Source organism: Rhinolophus hipposideros (assembly GCF_964194185.1).
Source record: "Rhinolophus hipposideros genome assembly, chromosome: 18".
Classification (NCBI taxonomy): domain Eukaryota; kingdom Metazoa; phylum Chordata; class Mammalia; order Chiroptera; family Rhinolophidae; genus Rhinolophus; species Rhinolophus hipposideros.
The window spans coordinates 21,394,056-21,414,083 of NC_138064.1; the positions used below are offsets into that span (position 1 = coordinate 21,394,056).

At 32.0% G+C, this 20,028-nt stretch overlaps 1 protein-coding gene across 10 annotated transcripts in view; it reads left to right on the forward strand.

Annotated features, from left to right (window-relative positions):
- SNX13 (sorting nexin 13) overlaps positions 1 to 20,028 on the forward strand; it is a 119,126-nt gene that overhangs the window by 75,667 nt on the left and 23,431 nt on the right. For 5 of the 10 annotated variants that reach the window (XR_013995373.1, XM_081080092.1, XM_081080094.1 and 2 more), the window contains 5 exons: positions 5,264 to 5,368; positions 5,969 to 6,101; positions 10,094 to 10,131; positions 15,043 to 15,112; positions 19,202 to 19,341. Coding sequence is in view for 9 of the 10 variants with exons in the window: in XM_081080092.1 (XP_080936218.1) it covers positions 5,264 to 5,368; positions 5,969 to 6,101; positions 10,094 to 10,131; positions 15,043 to 15,112; positions 19,202 to 19,341 (486 nt within the window). In the remaining variant the exon portion in view is untranslated. Of the gene's footprint in view, positions 1 to 5,263; positions 5,369 to 5,968; positions 6,102 to 10,093; positions 10,132 to 15,042; positions 15,113 to 19,168; positions 19,342 to 20,028 lie in introns of all 10 variants that reach the window. The other 5 variants (XM_081080090.1, XM_081080093.1, XM_081080095.1 and 2 more) reach the window with 1 other exon arrangement.

The window sequence follows — 20,028 nt, forward strand, 5'->3', positions numbered from 1 at the left end:
ACAAAAACTGACCAAGTTTAAGGGAGAAATAGATAATTCAACAATAACAGTCAAAGAGAATACCTGTTCCCCTTTATTGATAGAATAGTTAGATAGAAAATCACCAAGGATACACAAGAATTTAAAAAAACACTATAAACCAATTAATTAGACCTTTCACACCTGTAGATTATGTCCCCCTAACAACAACATAATATACATTATTTTCAAGCACACCTGGAACATTCTCCTGGATAGACCATATGCTAGACCATAAAACAACTCTCAGTTTAAAAGTATTAAAAAATTATACAAAGTATGTCCTTTACTTATAATAGAATTAGAAATCAACAACAGAAGAATTTTGAGAAATCCATAAATATTCGAACATTAAACAGCACATTCCTAAGTGGTCGCTGGGTCAAAGAGAAATCAAAAGGAAATTAGAAATTATTTAGAATTGAATGAAAATGAAAATACAATGTCAAAATATATGGGGTCCAACTAAAGCAGTGCTAAGAGGGAAAGGTGTAGTTTAAAATGCCTAAATAGAAAGAAGAAAGATCTCAAATCAACAGTCAATGTTCTCACCTTAAAAATCTGAAAAAAGAAAAACAAAATAAATCTAAGGCAAACAGAAGGAAGGAAACTAACGATTAGAATGGAAATCAGTGAAATAGAAAACAGAAATAGTGAAAGTCAATAAAACCAAAAATTTGTTCTTTGAAAAGGACAACAAAATTGACAAGCCTACAGCTAGATTGGTCAAGAAAAAAAAATAGATTCACCAATCATGAATGAAAAAACAGAACATCAACACCAACCCTATAGAAATTGAAAGGACTATAAGCAAATATTATAAACACATTTATGGCATCATATTACACAACTTAGATGAAATGGACAAATTTCTACAGACTCAGATTGTCTACCTCAAGAAGAAATAGAACATATAATAAATAAACAAATGTAATTAGTAATTAAAAATCATCTCACAGAGAAAAGTTCAGGCCTACATGCTTTCATTGGTGAATTCTATCAAACATTTCAAGAAGAAATAATACCAATATTTCATAAACTCTTCCACAAGATAGAAAAAAAGAAACCCTTTCCAACTAATTTTATGAGACTAGTATCATTCTGATACCAAAGACAGATAAAACCATCACTTAGAAAAATACTACTAGCATGAATTGTGGACATCAAAATCCCCAAGAGTACTCCAGTACTTTTAATGGCTATGCTAGAATACCTTTTAATTTATACTGATTTGCACAAAAATTGTATTTGAATTTTATTTGAAAACTGCTCATTAGTGTACTCGCTTACATTTTTGCCTTATTAAATACGTCATACTTAAAATAGTGAACAGTTCTAAGAATAATAGTGTAACAAACACCTATATACCTCATCCAGCTTAAGAAATAGAACAGTCACTATAGTTTTGAAGATCCCTATATATTCTTCACATGTCCTCACCCCAGGTTCATCTGCTGCCTTCCTTCCTGGGGAAGCCAGTTTCCTGTATTCACTTACTTTCCCATACACTTTCGCGATGCATTATGTTCTAAACAATATATTGCTTAGCTTTGTTTTTAAACTTTATATAAATGGGATGATACTGTGTGTATTGCTTTTTCCTCCTTCACCTTTATATTTGAAATCCCATAATGTTGATGAATGTAGGTATAGTTCATTTTCACTGAAGTATTTCATTGCACAGGTACAAGAATTTATTTACCTTTGATGATGCTTATGAGTATTTAGTTTCTTTCCATTTCATTTCTATTCACTGCTGCTCTGAATATTGTTGTTCGTGTTTCTTTGTGCACATATTTAAGAGTCTGCTGTTTGAAAACACTGTTTTAAAGTCTTCTGCATATTAATTGTTAAAGTTATAGAGTAAATTATACTGTAGTTCAATAATTTGGATTAGAATTATAATTGAAAAATCAGAAAATTAAGTTAAGTCAATTTCAGCATTTTAAAGATATCATTTTATTGTTTTCTGGCTCTTTTTTGTTTCTGTTAAAAAATCAACGATTAGTTTGTTATTCTTTATAGCATTGAAAGACATCCCATGTCTCAGGAAATTCTTCAGGACACAAAAAGTCCTAGATTTTAGCCATGAATGCAGAAGGTTGAGGAAAACGTACAAAACCCATCATGTGATTCCAAAAATAAAGGCTGAAAGCAGCACGTTTTTGTGTCAGATAATGTCATGGATTATCTCCCTTCTGTAGTCATTGCTATTTTTTACCTTGACCCCTAATGTTGGCAACCATTATCTCCTCTTTGTGATAATGGACCCTCTGTTGTGTATCACTCTGAGTGCAACTTAAGTGCATCGCTATCATGATTGTTAGCAGTTCATCTTTCACTTTTCCTATCCTGTGCTTTGTATTTTGATAGGACTGTTTAATTTTTTAACCTTATGAATATTATAACTATGTTTTCTAAAAGTTCAGATAATATAAATGAGAATAATTACAATACCAATACCATCACCAAAAGTTATGTTTTGTGAGCCAAACATCATCAAAAGATAAGACTAAATGACAGGGTTCTTTTAATGACAGATTGAAGGAACCATACAACTGAATTAGAGAGAGTGAATAACCAAATAGACCATATTGCACAACGTGCAAAAAATATTTTGGGATTCATCATGGTGGAGAAGGGGATATGAAAGCAAATATGGAGACTGAACGTTATAAATACTTTTAAGTCAATAAAAAGTTCTTTACATCTCCCCCAAAGACCCCAGTGATCACTTGAAAATAGTGGCTATTGAATTAGTTTGGGCATACTGCACAAATGAACACACATTGGCCTATCTTTCCCTTGATTATTTTGTAAAAAACTGAGTAGATTACATTTCGTGATTCAGAAGTTTCCACTGAAATATCCTATGGGTAGACAAGAGAAAATTTTCATAAAGGTGATTTCGTACTTTAAAGTTTAGAGCAATTTCTGTCAGATTGTCAGCAGTCATCCTTTCTATAGTATATTGTATTACGTCAAATTGAGGCAACACGAGTATATTTTCTATAGCTCCTAGGTACTTGGATTTGAACACAGGGAGTTTTAGATGTTTTCTTGATTTCTCAGATTTTTAATAAACTTCCAAAAATATAAACTGTGCTCATCTGTCTGCACATTCAGCAGACAGTACGAATGTAAATTTAAACAAATTCCATTTAGTCCATAAACTTCTTTCCAAAAAAAATGAGAAGATCTTACCTGCTAAATACCAAGTGCTCCTTCTGTACAACACTGCTAAATGGAGATATAATTCCCATTTATGAAAAGCGTTTGGTCAGTTTTTATTTCAAAACATGTAGAAACAATGAGATTTTTGACATATGAATGTCAGGAGATGACTTTTTTGACATTGACTTTAAGATGGTATCATTGTTGCCAGTCATAGAAAAGATGCTAAAATATTGGCCTGCAGTAAAATCATATTTTCAAAGATTGGGACAAAAATAATATCCTCCTTTAATTCAAAAATAGATCAAGAAAGTTTATGGTGAAAAGAATTACAGTCAACAGAAATGTGTATGCTTTTTCTACAAAACTGTTGCATAATCTTTGAAGAGGCTAAAAGGAACCTTGAAAAGGACAGACTGACCTGAGTTGTTTATGTGTAGGCTATAACAAAAAGTCGTATGGTGAAAAAAATGACTCATTTTTTGGAAATAAGACTATTTGAGAATTCAAAAAAATATCATCAGAGACAGGCTCCTTAAACCGAATTTTCTGTTTCTTTACTAAAACTATAATTTATTTAGAATCTACCTTCAATCTTCACAAGTTTAAAGGATTTGTGTGTTTTAAAACCATTTTCCTTAAGAAGGAGAAGTTTAACTTATGACGTCCATTATACTTTGAAGTATTTAAAAATGGGTATTTTAGACAAGGATAACGTATGTGAAGAATTCACAGATGCAAAGGATCTGATTGAGAAACAGCTGATCTGCCAAACAAGCCTGTAAATACAAAGGCAATGGACATTTTTTGGAGAGCTGGAAAACAATCTGTAGAGCACTAAAAACCTGCTATTATTGAAAGTAAAATTCCATCATTCTATGCCTAAATAATTTTGATTGAAGTACATTTAACTTGGTGTCATCACATTGGACTTGTAAGGGAAAGAACTATGATGTAGGCTTAAGAGCACAGCTGAGAGTCAGTGAATTTTACATTTGATTGTACTCAGTTTTACAGCTATGTAAAAGAAAAGGGTGTTCTAAAGGCTGCAGGTAGATCAGAGTTTTATATAAAAAAATATAAAAAAAAAGGAAACATACAAAGTAAAAATGTCTTATGGGGAAATGCACCTTTTTTCCCCTCTAAAGTGAAACAACCACCACACAACTTTCCTTAGTTCACTAACAAGAATTTTGAATTAACAAGAGAGCATTAAAAGTTCTGTAGCCCTTTTTCTACACATTTATACCCTGCTGTTTACTTATTTTATTTTTACTTTTGCTCCTTTTGTTGATTTCTTCATTGGGTTCCTTAAATATTCTGTTGGATAGCATGGAGAAATTATTTAAACAATGCATTCTTTTGTTAGTTCCCCTAAGATTTACCATCCTTAATCTTCCTTTTCTCCAGAGCCTTCAGAACTAAAATTTCAAGTTGACATATTAGAGATGACCGTATTCCTAGCTTTTCAGCATTTTTTGTTCTTTTAATAAAGTAATTTTGCACATTGAACATCAGATTTTATAAATTGTTGGAACAGATTAACTTTTTAGCTTTTTTTCTCTCTCATATTACACTGGAACTTTGCTGTAGTGTTTTAAAACCAAATTTACAATAAGGGTAGTCTTTTTTAAAGGTCATTCAAAAGGATTGTTTCTAGTAGTAAATGATAAGTAGCAAATGGCTTATTCTTTTCGTAGTTATATTAAATACACATCCAGGACTACTGAATGCTAAACACTAACTCCTAATGACAGTATTTCGTATGTGCCAAATGTTGTGCTTTTATGCCTTATGTAAATCTTGTAATCCTGTGATAACCTTATGTAGTAATACCTTCATTTTGCACATTGAGTAAATGTTTGTCTACTTATTATATAGCATGTGATAGTGAGAAGGTTCTAGCTCTTATTTCAGCCTTCTTAATCATCAAGGTGTCATTTATAAACCAAGGAGATTCTGCCAGTTACTTTCAATAATGATTCCATTATTTAATTCTCCTACTATCAAAGCTTAATGTGTATTTGGAAATTCCAAAGGTCATTAATACTATTATTTTTCTGTTTGTTAGGCATCTCCAAGAGTTACTGTTGATGATTATTTGGTAGCAAAATTAGCAGATACTTTGAATCATGAAGATCCAACTCCTGAAATCTTTGATGACATTCAAAGAAAGGTATTAAATACAACATTCATCATTAGATCTTTCTTAAAATTGTTATCTTTCTATAGGCATGTAATTTGTTTTTAAAAAGGTTATTGAAATTTATAAAAGAGGTAACTGAAAAGATGAGTTATGGTAATAATACTTTTCAATTACCAAAAAGGTAGGACAGTTTTGTTTTTTTTATTTAATTGACAAGTGAAGAAAATGCCTATTTTAGGCTGTTTTTTTTTAATCTGTCTGAAGAGCCAGATAAACAGTCTTAGAATTTCATGAATTGATGATGTATAAATAATATCACTCAAATTTATTTTAATAATGTTCCTTGAGCCTTTATGGGGACTTGTTTCTTAGAGAATACTACTTCCTAGATTATGTATAACCTGCTGTCATGTGTCTTGTATTGCAGTAGGACCCTTTCCAGTGCAATTAGGATCTGGAGGGACCAGAAGAAATTATTAGTTGTGACATAGTCTTACTGCTGACATCTTATAAATATAGAGCCTGTGATTCATTATAGCAAGACTTCAGTCTAACTTTTGGTGAACTCTTGTTAGTGAAAATCAGTACGTTATCTGTATTAATGATTGAATATCTTCATTTATGCAATAGGTGTATGAATTGATGCTACGAGATGAAAGGTTTTATCCTTCCTTCAGACAGAATGCACTTTATGTGCGCATGTTAGCTGAGCTGGATATGTTAAAGGATCCTAGTTTCAGAGGATCAGATGATGGTGATGGAGGTAGGTGACACACATTGCATGTGTATGTGCACGCACGTGTGTTCCTATGTATTCTGCTTACCAAAAAAATGACCTTTCAGATAAAAAATAAAAAATTTCTTGAAGCCCAAATAGAAATTGTAATGTATTTAAAACTATAAGTGAATGACAAAGTTCAGTTACCTTACTAAATGAAAATATTGAAAATTTAATAGCAGATTAGAATATGTAACTATAGAAGCCTTGAATTCTTAAAGAAGAATGTTTTCCTGAGTTTTGTCACTCAGTTTATGGTAAGTAATAACATTATGACTAACACTAGGATTATTGAGAAGATTAAATGAGAATAACAAGTAATGATTCTGAGAGTGTACTGTAAATTATAAAGCATTATTAAAAAAGTACTTTTTTTCTCGCTTTAATTATACCCTTTTCCAAATCCTGTACCATATAAGCTGGAGGAAACTACAACAGTTATTTATTCCAATCTTTCCATTTTTTCAAATGTAGATACTATGAGCTTGTTACAGTGGAAAAAGCAGACTGTAAGCGTCAGAATATTTAGTTTTTATCCCTGGTCTACTACTTATTTACCTGTATGATGTTGGCCAAAAACTTAATTTCTTTAAGCCTCATTTTTCTTAGTTGTGAATCTGGAATAATATTCTTTTCATAATATATCTTACCTCAGAGTCATTGTCAGATTTAAAGGAAATTATGTATGTAAAAGTAATCTATGTACTAAAATACAAATACCGGTTTTTATTAGTAGGAAACAATTAGTTATTTAATAATAGTGGGGAGACATCCCTTAGAGCACAAGGCTGTAGATTCTTGGGCCCGATGACCATTTTACTTGTGATCCAATTCAGAAGTTCTTATTCCACTGTGATTAAATGCCTAGAGTGTGATAAACTTCCTGGTATGGTCTAAGCAAATAAGCAGCGTAAATGAAAAGTAAATGGGAAAGACTTGACTAAGTAATATTTTAAGAGAGTACTTCAGTTATAATCATTTCCTCATGAATAGGTTTATGGACCAGACCATTTGGGGTTGGAGATACAGTAGCGATTTTAGGTGGTGAGCACTGCATTCTTTATAATGGAAGTTTCCTAATTTTTAAAGGTTAAAATTCTTAATTTTAGCCTTCTCCTCTGCCCCCCCCCCTCCAATCTCCATTAGTGAGATTTTACTTTTCAAATAATCTTAAGAAATCTAGTTACAGAAGTTTGCATTTGAGTTTTAATAACTTTGGTATTGATTATTGATCTAATAATTTCGGGTTTTTAAATTAATACTGTTTCTGGCTTATTTGTAAAATTTGAATAATATTTAACTGGATTTGATTGCATAATTAAGGAAGTTTTTTTGTTTGTTTGTTTTTTTAAGGAGTACTCTAAGGGAGCTGAACAGTAAAATTCAGTGGACCTCGAGTTTACTATATAGTATATCTGTATTTAGTGTCTGTTGCAATATCTCTTATAGAGCTGCTGTGAAATTTACAGTAGCAACTCTGCTTCCAGAAAGGATTACTATAAACACTTTTAATTTTATCAACTTTATACTTTACTTAGTATTGTGAAATCTATATCCTTTATGATCAAAAATGAAAAGGAAAAATCGAACCATAATCCACTAATTGTACGAGCTTCTAAGTAATGTATAATTTAAAATGATAACAGTAGCAATATATTCTGTGGGAGTAGTTTTGGATGCTGTAGTGTAAGAACTCTTCCAAAGTCTTCTAAATGGACTTTTAGCTTCCACTCATATCTTTCTAGTCAGTCTATCTTCTTTTATGCACCTAATGGAAGCAAATTATTTCTCAGCCATCTCAAGCTTCCCAAAACCTTATACTTACTTAAAACACAAAGTAGATTTAAATTTTTTTCTTTTTGCATCTGGTTTTGATCTGAAGTAAATGTACTTCTCTAATACATCAGTCATTGAGTAATCCCTCCCATTGGAATCATTGATTGTAGTTTGGAATTACATGGTATGTATCTTTTGTATTTCTAGGACATTGCTTTTTAACATTCAGTGTTCTAATTGATGAGCTTTTATATATTGTATCACTCAGAAATTGCCTAATCATTTTTTGAAACCATTTGAAAAAATGGGGAATGATGCATATAGAATGAAACATTGTTATTAAAAATAGCTGTTTGATTTATTGTCTTTATCAGTGTTTAGGCTTTAGGAAGTTAGTACAACTTTTTCAAATAGTAATGCTTATGATTTTCTTGTCTTTATGAGATCGGTAGTCAAAAATAGGCCTCCCCCACACTTTTTGCTATAAATTCATTTTCTGACTTTCAAGATTAAGCTTCTTGACACTTTGTGTATATTTTTAGACATTCTGAAATTTTGGCTACTTTGCAGGCATTTTGAAATAATTGTCTAATCCAGTGTTTAATGTGTAGCTGATTGTTGGAAAATGCAAGCTACAATTGAGTTTAAAATTAATAGGCCAATTCTTATCATGTGTGATAATACTCTGGTGGTTTTTCTTTGCTGGAGAAGAAGTTTCATTCCTATTTAAACTTCAGTAGGTAGGTAGGTAGATAGCTGGATAAACCATCTCTCATTTCTCTCCTCTCCTCCTCCTCTTTCTTCCTTCTCTTTCTCCTTATTTGAGATTGCCTTCTTTAGTTCAGCTTTAAATTATTTTACAAGTAGATATTTTCTTTTTTATTAAAACATGTTCTCACCGTCTTTTAAAATATTTAAATTGTTTTCTGTTTTCAATTTTAATTTCAATCACATTATTTTTCTCAACATGTCAAACTGTACTTTTTATTGTTTTCTAAGATTTATAAGCACTTATCAAATTCTTGATTAAGTGTGGACCTACATTTATTTTAAACTTTATTTCTGCATCTTATGTTGATCAAGAAATTAAAACATGCTTTGTTTTTCTCCTGATTTCACTTTTAACTTAACTTGTGTTTGGTGGGAAGCTTTAAGAGATGGGCAAAACCACAGAGGTAGGAGGAATATATTTTAGTAAGGAGAATAGAGAACTATTTGTTTATTCATTTCAGTTACCACCTTGCTATTAACCAAGGGGTAATGATAGGTGAAATTTCCTTTTTACCTTTTGTGACCAAAGGTCTAAGGAATGAGGAAAAGTTCTTGGGCATTTAGAACTGTTGAAGTTGGAAAGCAACACCAACTGCCTTTTTCTGAAAGTAATGGACATTTGTTTTAAAGACCCCTTTAGAGATCCAAATTCACAAATAATCTCTTAAGTGCTAGAAACCATATATTAACTTTAAACTATAAGTGAATGTTGCTTTACCATACATTTGAGTTTTTGACAGAGGGACATCTTAATTGGTAACTTAATTTGCTCAGATATAGGTAAAATCCTAAGGGAAAAGACATTTTAATAATCTATAATTGACTTACATAGTTTTTAGTTGCTTTTTAGTTAAATGGAATTGCTTATGGAGTTTTACATATCTTTGTTCTATTAGTCATATATTTTAAGAATCTAGACAGCTAATATTTTTGAGCCAAGTCTACCAAGAATAAGTGGACTTAATAGATACATCAAAAATGAATCTGATTTTCACACTAAAGAATAATTTTATTGGTAATACCTCTTAATCCAGTGAGACAAATAACAAAATACCTCTGTCATATCCTAGTGGACTTCACTCTGCAGTGTTTTCCTCATGTTTACACTGTATTAGACAACTTAATATGGTACTGTGAGGATAAAATATTTGTACTTGCTTTCCTGTACATGAATGCCTTTTTGTATGTGTCAATACACACACACACACACACACACACACACACACACACACTTTTCACTGAAATTCCTGACTTGAAAAACCGTGAGATTTAAGGGAAGGGGTGTTTGGGAGTAGTGTGACACAATTTTTCTTTACTATTCTGTTATGTCTTGGCTTGTGTGACCTTCATTCTTGGTATTTGAACCTTAGATAAAACAATTGTTTCAAAAGTTTTTTACTGTATACTAAGTTGAATTTCCCTTCCCACAGAATCATTTAATGGGTCTCCTACAGGAAGTATAAATTTGGTAAGTACTATTATGAATACTTTAATTATTAAAGTGGCTTGAAAATTATATGAAAGGCTGAGCCTTAACATGTAAATAAATGATATATTAGAAGCCCCCAAGCATCCTTTAATATTATAAGAAGTTATGCTTTTAAAGAAATGTTAAATTCACATGTAAGGCATCTGTGAATTAGAACTTAAAAATAAAACTTTCATTTTTAAAAATGGGCATAGGTCATAACTGCATAATTCAGTTGCATTTGATAAAAATTTCATTATTTCAAATCTCAGCATTTCATATTTTAAAATGAGTGATTAGTGCTATAATAGGCAGTAAATTTGTGACGTAGAAATGTTTTCATTGGAACTAGTTTTCTCTTGTATTTGGAAAAGAAATGTAAACCTAGCTGGGGTATCGGAAAACTTGTAGATACTTCTTAAAGTTTATAATATAACAAATTCAGGTGGTTATAAAACATATTTTTAAGCATAGATAGTCTTACAGTGAATTAAGTAACTAATCATATGATTACAGTTTTAAGAATGACGTTTTTAGCATATGAGCTGTCATTGGCATTTCATGTATACAAGGTGAAGTGTGAAATAATGAACATTTCAGTTTTTTTTATAGTATATCTATCCTTGTCATTGAATAACTTATTTCATAAAATGCTACTACAAAATATATATATATAATATATAACATATATAACATATATATGATATATATATATATCATATATATGTACATATATATACATATATATGTATATATATGTATGTCATATATGTTAGTGTTCTGTAAAAGTTTCAGTCCAGAGTTTGGGGGTATGTGTAGGAGGAGGTTATTTTCTTTGTTTTTCCTTCTACTTACATTACTTTTTCTTCTAGACTTTTTGTAATAGCTAAGTGGTTTAGAGGTCCATTATCTGATATTGTCTTCTGTACTACTACACTTATTTCAAAAATCACCTTATTGAGTAAATGTTCTATTACTGTACAAAGTATAACATTTAACAAAACACTAAAGCAGATCAGCCATACTGATATGTCAGTTATTTTGTAACATTTAAAATTGTTTCCTAAATCATTTGGTATCGTTACCATTTACTTTTTATATTCCCATAATTTTATAACAAAATTTGAAGTTGTAGAACGTGAAGACAATGTTAGCAATAATGTTCATTATATAGAAAAAAGTTTCCATATGTGATAGAACTTTTCCTTGCTTTGAAATTTTCTAGTATTCACATTTGTAGTGCTTGTACAAGTGTTTGAACACTAGTAAAAAACATTTTTTTCTTTTATTCATATCTGGAATAAATGCTTTTTTAAATAAGAGAGACCTCTTTTGTCATATAATGATATAAGCCAGAACAGTCTCTGGATAGAAAAAGTTATACTTGAGGTCAGTAACTTGCAATATTTTATTATTCTGATCAATCAATTAAATTTGAGCTTTAAGTAGCTGGAGATTTTTGGGTCCTCTTTTTTAATACATAGGCATTTTAGTGGATAGCTGCATTTAAAAAATCTTTGAGGTTATAAACTAGATCGTGATAGTTTATTCCAATATACTAAGCAAAGAAAATATTTAATGTGTGGTGTTTTACTCATTTTGCAATTGAGATTGGCAGGTAAATTATAAGCATTTGTAGCAGTGCCTTTTTAGTTGTTTTTGCTGAGTTCATTATCATAGTAAATTTGAATTCTCGGTTTTTATCTTAGCATAATGTTAAACACTTTTTTTTTTCCAAATTCAAGAACTCTTAACCTAAGGATTACTATACAAATGGAATTTTATTTCAGGAGGGAGTATGTGCTTATTTTGAAATCAGTTTTCTATTAGTAATCAATACTTACAGTTCTAAATCAGAATGGAGTTTTATAGTTACTGTGTTTTTCCTAAAATAAGACCTAGCCGAACAATCAGCTCTAATGCGTCTTTTGGAGCAAAAATTAAATAAATATAAAAATATTCTATTTATATTTTATTAATATAAAACCATTTAATACATAATGGTTTTATATCATATTGTATTATATTATATTTATTATATTAATTATATTAGACCCGGTCTTATAGTAAAATAAGACTGGGTCTTATATTAATTTTTGCTCCAAAAGACACATTAGACCTGACTGTCCAGCTCGGTCTGATTTTCGGGGAAGCACAGTAATATTCTTTTATTAGTGTAACTATATAAGTCTACTTGATATTACATGTAATTATAACTTTGATTAATGTGTAAGAGGTGTTTCATCAATTGTTTTTATCATATTTAATGAAAATAATACTTACTAATTGTGTATTTTAAATGTGCTAAAAGACATTTATATACAAAGTTTTTAACAACTTGTGGATTGCTAGTATAAGATGCTGGCATGTTTAAAATAGCAAGTAGCATTTAGCTTTATAAATGCTACCCTACAAGGGAAGGCTACCGATAATAATAATAATGTGAAAAAGTTTATTGTTTTCAATTGGAAGAAGATCAGTATTCTACAAACTACAATCTGTAGTTTGTAGAATACTCCATTTCCTCTGATTCTTCTTCCACATAAATATAATATTAAAGCAATGGCTGTGCTATTTCTATCATAATGTTTTGTTGTAGGTCATATGAGCACTTGAAAATAAGTGCATTCTTTTTTTCCCCAAAGTATTTTCATTCACATTATATCCTGACAGAGTCATATAGAGCAGGTGTTAATACCATTACACCATTGGGAAAACTGAGATGCAAGAAAGACTAGGTGATATGGCTATAGTCCCTCATGGTATCAGCGATGACGCCTGAACTAGACCTAATTTAAAGATTTCCCACTTAATTTGACCAGGGAAGTACTGTGGATATTTGTATGGAATTTTCACATTTTGCTTTTTTTAATTATCAGTCTTTAGTAGATATGCTTTTGGCTTTCTTCTTAGAATACAGTTGCCTTAACTTAAATGCCTTTATGTCATAACTGGCTGTATTAAAGTCATTCAGATGACTTTTCTAGTAATGATTGGTAATATCACATTAGGACTCCAAACTTCATTCAGATCCTATGGTTTTTAAAGTGTGAAATATGTCTGAATCACGCCTGTTTGTCTGAGTTCCCCAACACCCTTCCTAAGTTCAGCGATTTACCACGAGGAATCACAGGCCTAGTCATCCTCATGACTAGGACTTATGACAGCAAAAGGATATAAAGCAAAATCAGCAAAGGGAAAAGATGCACGAGTAATATCCAGAGGAAGTCTGGCGCAATTTCCTCTCCCATAGAAGTCACACAGGACAAACTTAATTCCCCCAGCAATGACTGTGACGACACATGTGAAATATTACCACTAGGAAGCTCAACTGAGACCAAGTGCCAAGGTTTCTATTGGAGGCATGTCACATGCCTAGCATGTACCAAAATTTCAGATTGCTGGGAAGAAAGCAGGTGTTCAGCATAAACTACGAGGTCAGACAGTTAAGTTCGTGAACTCATCCTAGAAAATGTGCTGCATACCTCATGGCTGAATTCAGTACAGTCACCTTCCAAGTACTCCCCTTGGGAAGCTGTGCACTGATGCCAGTGCCTAGTCCACCCTTCTAAGCAATTTTGGAACGCTTTTTCTGGAATGGCCATCAGAGCTGTCATCCTAGTACCCTTGATGTCCTGAATGGCATCAAAATGCCTTCCTTTCAATATTTCCTTTATCTTTGGGTAAAGAAAGAAGTCATTGGGGGCCAGACCAGGTGAATAGGAGTGTTCCAATACAGTTATTTGTTTACTGGCTAAAAACTCCCTCTCAGACAGTGCCATGTGAGCTGGTGCATTGTCATGATACAAGAGCCATGAATTGTTGGTGAAAAGTTCAGGCCGTCTAACTTTTTCACGCAGCCTTTTCAGCACTTCCAAATAGTAAACTTGGTGAACTGTTTGTCCAGTTGGTACAAATTCATAATGAATAGTCCCTCTGATATCAAAAAAGGTTAGCAACATCATTGTAGCAAGTTCGCGAACATAATTGTCTGACTTACTACATTGTACAAACAGGTACTGTGAGTTACTCTTAGCAATTAGGGAATCATGGGAACCTTCCCTAAATCTAAATTCCCAGACGTCCTTCAACGGCCAGCCTTGCGAGCAGTTCTTTCTAAGAAAAGCAGCTTCAAGCCTGCTATATTAACTCTCTTTCATTGTCTGCATTATATGATTATGTTCTTTTCTCTGTATATGTGGATGTATGTATACGTGGCAAATTTTTAAAAATTTAGACCCAAAGACTATAGTTATAAAAGGTGCATTCTGGGTCAGTCAGTAATCTTTTGTTTGTGAAATCATTTTTAAAAATTAATTATTTAAAATCTACCTTAGGTTATAGATTCACTTTGTTGAATAAGTAATCATAATAATAGCTAACAGTTTTTTGTATTACGCAGTCTTCTAAATGTTTTAATGTCTTCTCATTTAAACCTCACATAACCCTATGACGTAGGTGCAGTTATTCTCATTTTACAGATTAAAATTATTTCCAAATTAACAAAAGTGTTAAATAATAGAGTCGGCTCTATTATATTTCAACATTTAAAAAAATTGAAATATTAACTTCAGAGTATGTCCATTTATTTTTATCCACATTTTTCTTGCCATATATTAAATATAACTGAGAAGTAGTAGCAAATCATAGTATACAGACAAGCAATAAAGGAAGAAATAATTTGATTTATTAAGTTGATTTCTAATTTACTTTGTTTTATACTTTCGTAATCTTGGCTCTTCTCTCTGTCCTGCTGGTACAAATAGAATTATTGTTGAGGGATGAGGATACAAATAATATAAAACTTACATGGGGCAAAGATGAGTAATGCATATATGATGTAGAATTCTTGAACATCTTTTTCCCTATAAAATTAAAATACCTTTTCTTGATTTTTTTTTTTTTCCCCAGTCTTTGGATGACCTTTCAAATGTATCTTCTGACGACTTAGTACAGCTTCATGCTTACATTTCAGACACTGGTAAGAGACTTTGTGGTATATTTATTACTTAAACACCAATGATTATTGTTACTCTTACATTATTTTCCACGTTTATTTCTACAAACCGTTCTTCTGTTCTGTAATCATATTTTTAAGTTATTTTTTTCTTTCTTGTAGCATGTTCTTCATTAAATTCTATGATGTTGATTTCCTTGTGTATGTGGGTATTTACTTTTCTCTAAGGTTGTCAGTGCTAATATTCTAAAAAGCTCAAATTCTAAACATTTTGTCATTGCTAATAAACTCTGAAACCAATCTTTTCCTCTTTGTTTGCGTCTAGCTGATCAGTGTCTGCATAATTGTTACTAAATTGTTTTGGGGCAGATTTTACTTCAATATTTGTTTACATGCATGCAGAGTCAGATTAGATAATTGGGTAATTGAAGCTTTTTAGGTATTGGAGTTTGTAGAAGTTCTAGACATGCTTGGATGAGGTGAGAAACCTCTAAAATTTTGTGTCTCAATCAGCATATGTGCAAAATGGTTAGTGAACTGAGGGAAAAAAATCAATTTTCATCATTGCCATTCGGTTATTAGATAAGGTTAGTAAGTAGTAGATAATGATGGTTTTCTTATCTGGCCCCTCACTAGTCCTAGAATATAGGAGTATTTTGTCAGATTACATGTTGAAGTATAAACATATGAGATATATACCTCAGTTCAGTCTCATGCTTACATTTTAGATACTGAAATGAAATTATAGTATAAGTGTAGTTTAAAAGATAATTTGCATCCATTTTTCTTTAATCTCTTTTTTCTTTTGCTTCTCACTGGAACTGGAGTCTCATTTTGCATTCTGTTCTTTGCTAAATTTCTGGAATAAATTAATCTATAATTGCTGTTTCAGTAGTTTCTTTATCTTTTACAAATAGTTGGTACACACATTACTCTGCTCTTAAAGATCGTTACATAACACCCTTCCTTGTCAATAAAACTAGAGGTCTTGTTGCTTTTCTTTCTAGCTTTTGATACAGTTGTCGCACTTTTTCCTTCCTTAAAGTTTTAAATTCTTTTATAAACCTCTGTTTTCTTTATTGGCATGTCTTCCAAATGTGAACGCTTTTTTGGAATACAAACGTTTAGTATTTATCCTTTTACATCGTTCTTGAAGACCTGAAACTTTATGTCTAGAGGAAGGCACTCATGTCTGTATTTCTTATGTGGATCTTTCTCTTCTCTGAGGATTCTGATTTTTCTAACTACCTTGTCAATTTATTTAACAAGTACTTATTCTTAAAATGTATGGAAGCACTATGCTAAGCATTTTTAATAAGTTGTTGTTCCTGTCAGTCAGGCTTAAGTATAAATACTAAAGAAGCAGCATAATAGAATGGTTAACAGGACAACTTTCTGTCCAGGTTGCTCAGTCAAACCCCAGCTCTGCCACTTAATACTTGGGTGAACTTGGACATGTTCCTTAACTTCTCTGTATGTCAATTTCCTCATCCATAAAATGGGATGATAATAATAATATAACAATAAATAATACCTCATAGGGTTGTTATGGGACTAAGTAACTCATTACATTAGTAATTACATGGTAGGCATTATATATCAGTGCTTCCTCTATAAATATGTATTTACCAATTGGCCTACAGAATCTCTTTGAGTCTAGGTCCCGTATTCTGAACGTCTTTATTACAGGAAATAGAACTGAGAGTTTCGTGCAGTGTTACTGAAGGATTGGTCTACGGACTGACTAGTCCTTACTGCTTCCTTCATTGAGAAATCTTGCTTTAGAAAATACTGGCTAAACTAAGCATTGTAGTTGGTGACGAGATTGATTTTTATCCTTCTGGTTCTTGTTTCTTATCTGATTATAGATTAGTAACAAATAGTATGCACGTCACCTGCTGTGAGTAATGTCCTAATGAAAACAAAACCTACTATTTCCACTATAATATCTCACCATCATCTCAAAATCAGTATGTATGTAGCCACATTTATGTTCTTTTAAAACTAATTACCTTCTGTCTTCTGTGCTTCTTTTATAATAACCTCCTTATTCTTCCTATTGTGCATGTACCCTGGTCGTGAGCTCCCCTGCCTATCAGTTTTTGATGAATCTGATTATTCTTTTGTAGAATGCTTTCTTACATTCCTCTTTTCTTTCCTTTTCTGTTCCTTTCTATTTTCTGTGCTCTTGTTAACTCCTAATTGGTTATGGTTTCCTAACTAATGATTTGCTACCAAACTTATCTTGAACACAACAGATAAGGCTATTCCCTTGTTGCCATGTTAACTTCGTTGAGTGGTGGTGGTTCTCTAACATGACGAAAAAGTGTTGTGCAGTTTGTTCTGCATAGGCCTGAAGGATGATTGGAAGAGGTGAACAGTGAAAAACAATGTTACTTATAGTTAAAGCCCCTGAGAGCAACATGGCCAGTCTATCCCCAGTTTTATATTTTGTCAAATCAGGAACACTGATATTAGACAGAAAAGGAATGAAGGCAATTTTGAGCAGAAAGTACAAATCTTAGAGAAAAATTTTTATGAGAACCTGAGAAGTTTCTGTCCAACTGCGTTTGCCAATGTAGATTTCTAGCTTTCATGTGATTAAAATAATTTACTAAGAAACTACACAGACCATTCTTGCCTAGTTATATACAAAATAAAAAATATTTAGTCGGCCCCAAAATTGGACACTTATTAATTCACAATACGGATCAGTGTAATCTCTTATTAGAAAAGCAGTTTTGGTCATTATGGTAGTCTGAACTCTTAGGGGAAATACTATCTCTCACACATAGAGAGGCTGAAAACAACAAAATAAAAATAGCTAACAAGGGAAATCTACAGACCATCACAGATCACAAGGAAAAACAAATTCAGGTAAATGAGGAGCTATGGAAGCCAAGGAGCTCATATGAACATAAAGACTGCTGTCTTGATTTTGATAGCATTTTTTATGTCCTCACGTTTAGAAGAGTCAGGATGGGCTAAGGCCGTGGGAAGTTGGAACCCGAGAGGTGGCTTGATGTGAAAAGAAGAACTAGAAAAATTTAGCCTACTGTCAGGGAAAAGAACAGAGAATGTGAACATCATGGTTGGAAATGGTATCTATCAGGCACAGGAAATTGAAAGCCTATCTTGTATCCCAACATGGGTATGTCTAGATTCACCCGTCCTCAACTGATTGTATTCCAAGAATCTCCTAGCCTGAGAGTATGTGTAGAATATTCATAGAGATAAGAATGCAGCACTATGAAAAAAGAACCAAGTAAAATTATAGAAATCAAGAAACATAGTAATTGAAATTAAGGTCCGTAGATGGATTTAAAAATAGGCCAAATACAGATGAGTGGAGTCAATAAACTTTTTAGAGACCTGAAGAAATGATCTAGAATAGAATACAATACAGAAAGGTAAGAAAATGGAGAACAGGAAAGACAAAGAAAATGCTTCACAGAGCACCTCTTCAGACTAGTACAAAATGTGGACAGGTTTTGATTTTAGACCACCAGACTTGGATGGTTTATGGCAAATTAGGAGGAAAATGCCTTTTAAAAAAATCTCCAGAATAAACTATACTTGTTAATTGTTGAATATTATAAATGAGAAAGACTTGACCAAAAGAGCAGATAAATCTTATCCTGTGGCTTTTTCATTCTGTTCAGTTGAAGAGATTTTAATTGAAATACAACTAAAGTGAAGACTAGTACAAAAGGTTATTATTTTGTTTCTGTTATATTTCCTCTGTTAAATTAAAGACTCTGATGCTATACTGTGAGATGGTACGGTGGTAATATAACCAATAATAGGTATAAGCTCTTGGGAAAGCAGTCCAAAGTAGACATCACCGTGTGGTGGGTGGTGTCATCATAACGCCATAGTTTATTTTGCAACGTAGCCATCATATGTAACACCTTATGGATGCCGCTACAGAGGACAGGAATCGATCCTTTGGTGACATCCTTTTGTCTCAGTCTGTCATTTCAAATTCTTCTTCATTTCATATTGTCCTTTTTGTTTTTGTTCTTCATCTTCCTCCTTTTTGTGTCTTTTGTTCCTCTTCATTTTGTTTTAAATGATTAGTATATGCTGACTATGACCCATATGCTGTGGCAGGCGTTTGTAATGATCATGGCAAGACATATGCATTGTATGCTATCACTGTACACCGGCGCAATCTAAACAGTGAGGAGATGTGGAAAACCTATCGTCGTTACAGTGACTTCCATGACTTCCACATGAGAATCACTGAACAGGTAATTAGGTTTGTAACGTTTGTGTACTTTAAAATTGTTTCCTGATTCAATATTTCATTCTGATTAGTTCTGAGCATGCTAAGGTATTGATCAAAACAAATGAAAGAAAATAAGGTAAGAATATTTGTACGAGTAACATAAATGTTACGCTGATTTGAACATTTAACCAATAAACTTTAACTAGTCTTAATCATTGTGGACTAGACAAAATATCAATGGTATATCTTGGAAAATTGAAATGAGTGTCTGTGTCTCATTTTAAAAGTTCTCTCTCTCTCTCTCTCTCTCTGGATGGGTGTGTATGTGTGTGTGTTTTATTCTTTGCAGAGGTATTTGCATTTGGTTTTAAAGTGGGGATGAGGATCATTGTAGGACATTTTGTAGTTTTGTTTTTGGCAGCGTAATTCAGAACTGTAGTCATTTTAAATGGCATCCTTATCCAATAGTGTAACAGTTAAATCTTTGATATTGTATATTAAGAACCACAATCTAAATTAAACATTAACCATATAATGTTGTTAATTCTTACTAAATACAAGTTTTATAGAAGTATAAAGACTCTTAAAGATAATAAACATAAGCAAATTATTTCTCCCTTTTATTTTTATTAAATACATTTTCTTGTCCTTAACTTAGAAAAAAATAAACAATCACCAGATGAATTGAAGTAGGTGATCTATTAAATTT